This window comes from Halyomorpha halys, unplaced genomic scaffold (assembly GCF_000696795.3).
Source record: "Halyomorpha halys isolate HHAL.00 unplaced genomic scaffold, Hhal_1.1 Scaffold330.1, whole genome shotgun sequence".
In the NCBI taxonomy this organism is placed as follows: Eukaryota; Metazoa; Arthropoda; class Insecta; order Hemiptera; family Pentatomidae; genus Halyomorpha; species Halyomorpha halys.
Window position 1 is genome coordinate 379,513 of NW_027111120.1, and position 5,581 is coordinate 385,093.

General features: G+C 30.3%; 1 protein-coding gene across 1 annotated transcript in view; it reads left to right on the forward strand.

Moving 5' to 3' along the window:
- Positions 1-5,581, forward strand: part of sca (scabrous) — a gene marked incomplete in the record, with an annotated part of 146,762 nt that overhangs the window by 123,587 nt on the left and 17,594 nt on the right. Inside the window, 1 exon segment of the mRNA XM_024361135.2 lies at positions 3,441-3,758. Coding sequence (XP_024216903.2) covers positions 3,441-3,758 — 318 coding nt within the window.

Below are 5,581 nucleotides of genomic sequence, written 5' to 3' on the forward strand. Positions count from 1 at the left end.
GGGAACGTATAACTTCACAGTTATTTCTAGAACTAATATAAAAATGAACCGGTTTCCATTTCCAATGAAAAGTTTTGTTTTGAATGAAATATTTTGGATTCAACTCTATCTAGAAACATAAAATCTCAGCATTTTTTCGGCTAATCAAAGAAGATTAATAATTGATAATATTACAGAAGTAAGAAGTGTTTCATGATTGAATAACAAATACATTCCCTATTTTTTTGAATGGACAAATGATGAAATTAATTTATCTTTATTTCAACATTTATTGTAAATAATTAACATTTTTTTTTTTAAAGTAAATCATTTCTAAAAAATTTTCAAAAATAATATTTTTGCACTTAAGAATATGAATATTGGAATAAAAAAAATTGTCAAAATATATCAATATGTTTATGAACTAAACCTAAATATTCTCAAAAACGCTTATTAATGTTTAAAAGAAAAATTAATAATTATATTCAATGTGTAATTTGGAAAGCGTTCATAACTACCTCTTATAATTCGGACGAATATTAAGGGATCCGTGTATTTTATAGCCTTACTAATTTATTTTTACTAACTTATATTGCACAGTTATGGAAACTCACAGTGAAATAAATCAATCAGCATTTAAATAAAGCAAGGCATTAGAGTTGTGTAGCAATAATTAATTTTAAAAAATCTATTTCACAATTACATATGTATAATTACATGTGATGGGTTATAACGATGATTGGTTATAATAACATAATAAGCCTGGATCCTTGGAGGTCATTATAAACAAAATCAAGTCTATATTTATACATAAATATTTTAGATTATTTTAAAATACCGTAATAAAAATAATAATAACAGGAATGATAGTTCTATCAACTCATAAAAACAACAGACTAACTTTTTTTTAACTTAATAATTAAAGCTATCCCAGAAATAATGGTTCCGATGTAAGAAAATACAATGTCGGACTTAAATAAATAATTATTTTTTTACAATTCGGAAAAACGTATCACGAACGTTTTTTTAAATTTAAAATTAATTTGCTGTGGCAAATAATAAATTTTATTAGTTCAAAGTAAGAAATTTAATAAATTCTGTAGTAGAATGTTTGAATTACTTCTTGAATCGGATTTAATTAAACAATCATTCGAATTCGAGCAAATACTCCACGACAATTTTATTAGTTCATTTTCATCAATAAACTGCGTTCGAATTCTGATGCTATTGATCACAAAAGAATGTTTATCTCAAACACTAAATTCAATTTTCCCCACCAGAGCCAGGGCAGTGGTAGAATTAATGAATTCGTTAGAGTCCTTGTTCTTGTACTGCTGGAAATAAGATAAAGTGCTTGTGATTTCATCTTTCTCGGAAAATTTCCTGAGCTCATGAAAAGCCTGGAAAAGCCACACGACGGAGTGATGACTCTTCTGTCCTCACAAAACGATTTGTCTAAATTTCAACCCGCTAATTTTTCAACCAAAATTATTTTCTTCTTCCTAATTTGATGTCTATTATTTTCCATGACATTTTTCGTTTCCTGATAGATAGTTTCTATATTTTATTCCTAAGTATTGAAGACATAAATGAATTATCAACACTGATACAAATGTGTCCATTATTTTTATAAAAAAAAAAGAAAGAAATAGAGTATACCGAAATATTGCCACCAATCTCCAGTGGTAAGTTCCTTTTATTACAAATATGTTTTGGGGGAAAATCCAGGTTTATTACCAATATAAAAATGTAATGCTTTGAATACTATACAATTATTTCATTATTATTTCTAAAGGAGAAGATCTCGAAGCCATCTTCTTTTTAGACGCCTAGGAGGGTTATTAGGTAGTGAAGGAGAAGCCAAGTTCAAAACGGGTTGGTTTGGAAGTTTATTATGGAAGGATTGGTATCTGGTTCTGGCCGAATCGGCAATATAGGGGACATTGAGGTCCTGATGGATGATTTGATTTGTGACAAAGTAAGGAGCATTTAGGATTTTACGAAGGATTTTGGATTGTAAGTATTGGATTCGAGAGGAATTAGAAAATAAACTGTATTTTAATTTTTCACATGTTCTCTCGAGCTCAATAAATTCAACAGATCCTAAAAAGCCGTTTTGGACAAGTTTCTCAATCCAGTAAAAATGCAGCACACTAATTTGTTTTGGCATCTACTCTAAAAGTTTTAAAAATTAATTAAACCATATTTGGATCTAATCGTCTCATTCGCATTGAAAAATCGATTTAAAATTATTTTACAAGAAATCAGTTCATAGAACAGAACACAATTCGGGAACATATTATAAGCTAGTGGGATGAACTATTTCAGTTGTCTGAAAGTTTTTCTATACGAAAATTTAGCTATTCAGCATTTTTTAAGCTTCCTCGCACCTTAGCATTAAATTTTGCGGCATAAGTATCTACAGTATTGTATTCAAGTAAGAAAATAATGTAAAATAATTGCTTGTTATTTTTTGTTTCTTCAATGCTTAATCCCCATCCAGTCCCCATCCACGATGATAATATGATAGGATCAATGCCTGATCCTATCATATTATCATCGTCTGCAAACATTTCTTAAAAAATATTTCCCTCTGCTAAGAGTACTTTATGTTCTCCCTTGTTCACGTGATTGCAGGTAAAGTTTTTTTCGATTGCAAGCACCGAAAAAACTGACTAGAAATAAATGTCCGCTATGACCAGGAACTGTGATTGCCAAATGGAATATCTGTCGAATCGTAAATCATCCTCCAATACTCTCTTTTTCTTTTTTAGTTGCCTATTTCCAATCTATTCGAAAAGAAAAAAGAAAGCAGATATGATTTCAAATCTAATTCTGTTTTTTATTTTATTTATTTTTTTCATTTCGTCTATGAACTGAAGTAAATTTAGAAAACATAGAAAAACGTGGGGACATTTTTTATTTCTACAAATATGGCTGAAAGAAAAAAATGATTTTTTAGCAAACGGTCTTCGTCTAGAGGTTTAGAAATAAAACAAAACATTTTTACTAATTCTAAAATAATGTCGACTAATAACTGCTGGATACTTTGTGTTATCTAGAAATATAATATAAGTATATAGATCATTGTAAGGTGAAATTGGGCCCAGAATTTTTTAATAAACAAAATAGTGTATCATTTTAATGTTGTGTGCATAACTTTGTTCGTCAATTCAAGAACGAGAGGTTGTGGCAAAAATAATAATAATAATTAAAGCATATAGTAGAAAATGAGTTTCTTTTTACTTTTATTTAAATTTATATCTTTGCCCTCAACGTATTTTAATATTGCTCATACTAGTTTTGTTGCTTATTTATTTTTACCGGTACAATAAATATGCATCATATATATTTCACTTTTTTTTATTTGGATTTTATTTACTTTCTTCAGATATCTATATGTATATATTTTTGAAAAAGTTGTAAAAAAATATTATTAATGTTGTTTTTATGTTCCACAGTTACCACCAGTCAAGAGAGAGGTCGAAAGCAGACACAGACACGGGCGAGGACAACTGAGAGCGGAAGTTGCCGCACTGGCAGAATGGGAGGCGAAGACAGAAGACGAAGTGTCGAACCTAAACAGCAGGCTGGACATGCTTGAGACCAACTCCAGCTTGGAGAAGATCCATGGATCAGTTCTAGAACTACTAGAGTCCCTGGAAGCTTTGGAATCTAGAGTTGACACCAGCCTCCCGGCTATGAGGAAGGAGATTTCTCGGTCGGAGCTTGATCTTGCTCGCGTGGCACAAGACGTGGCCCTGCTCAAAGAGGAACAAGTAAATTAATATATATTCATATAATAAAAATGGAACAAATATAACTAGTGGGATATTTTTCAAATGTTTCTAACATAAAACCTAAATCATTTTAGCCAAATTTAAACACTGACCTATCGACTTTTCGCTTGCCATTTTCAGGCAATAATTCACAACTCAAGACATTCCCTTTTTTTCTGTATTGTTTTGTTTTTTCGTCGTCCCGTGACTCCCATTGAAGTCCTATACTACCTAACCATGGTGGGGGTCACGTTTTTCATTTTGTGGGACCGCCACTTAATGAAAAAAGTCAACGCCCCAGCCGGATTCGAACCGGCGCTGCTTGGAGTTTTAGACCTTCGCCTATCCACCTGAGCTGCGGACGGCCCTTTTTGTTATTTTTTTTCACCACACCTTGTATAATTGTCACCATAATATATTGATATTCATGTTAACAATTTAATGCGGGCATTGTCGAATTATTTTGTATAGTTTATAGCCTGTATTTAATAATATAAATTAACAATATAATAGTATTTCTGAAGAAAATTGAATTTAATTATATTTCGAGTAGTTAATATTTAGCTTTGAAATAGTAAACTTAGGGAATTCTTCTGGAGAATTTCAAAAGTAACCTTAATTTAAAACTTGTTTGAATTTCCATCACTGAGACTTTTTTCTTAATTATGAAAACGGGAGAAGTACCTCTGGTTGTATTGGGTGGGATCAAATTTAGATGGTGTATGCAACATGTTTCATGCCCTCGCAGTGCAGGTTGTAACAGACAGGATACTCACACAGCTGGATTTGTTATGCCACTGCTTTCTGATACCAGGAAATGCCCTTTTTCAAATATTCATTATTATGACATGTTCGTATGATTACTGCTGATCTTCAATTAGCAAAGTAACAGGGTATAATTTAGCTAATTACCATTTCGGTGTAAGTGACCTTTGATCCTCCTAGTTTCCTTGTCGTCCATTGAAAATAGCTCAATCTCATTAATTAAGGCGGAAAACGAATGCATTTTTGTCTCTACTGTATCTCTTTTTGACTTAAAATTAACAAAAAGAAAATATTAGAATTCATTAATTTTAGTAGAAATAAAAATTACTCGTTTTTGTGCCTCTTAATACTTGATTATGCATTAATATTTGGTAATATGTTAATATATATTGTGTAATATGTTAATATATATTGTGTATAATGATATTAGTTCATCTATTTTTTTATTATTATTATTCCTTTATTAGAAAAGAGTCCAATTTAATTAAACCCTCTTTCAATTATCTCCTTCTGAACCCTTAGTTTCTCGATAGGTAATTGAAAATAGTCATTCATTAACACTGGTGGAACTAGGAAATTATTTTGGTCCCCGTGGTAATTAGTTTTGCCTGTAAACAAACGAAAATAAAATACATAAAAGATTTCTAACAAATTCACAAATTAGTAGGCACTTTCAGGAAAGTTTTTTAGTACTATAATACTATAACTTAGTAAGTTATTTTGTCTATGGTTTTCATTTCTGCACTAGGTTTAGATTGATAAACTTTATCTTAAAGCTAATTTACTTTAGATTTTACCCAAAATAAATTATTATTTTTCCAAACTCAAAAGCCGAGATCAATTGATCTTTCAGGATTCCGTTACAATTTCGTTATCTTTTGTCCAAATGGTATTCATTTCTATTTTGCATTTATGGGTAGAAAAAATTTACATTCATACTTCCCTCCTGGAAGAACCCTGAAATTCGATTTTATGGAAACCAAAAAATAGATTTTTTTTTAAATGCTATTTAAAAAATTTCTTTCGCCATCCCTTATCTTTAGATATATATATATATA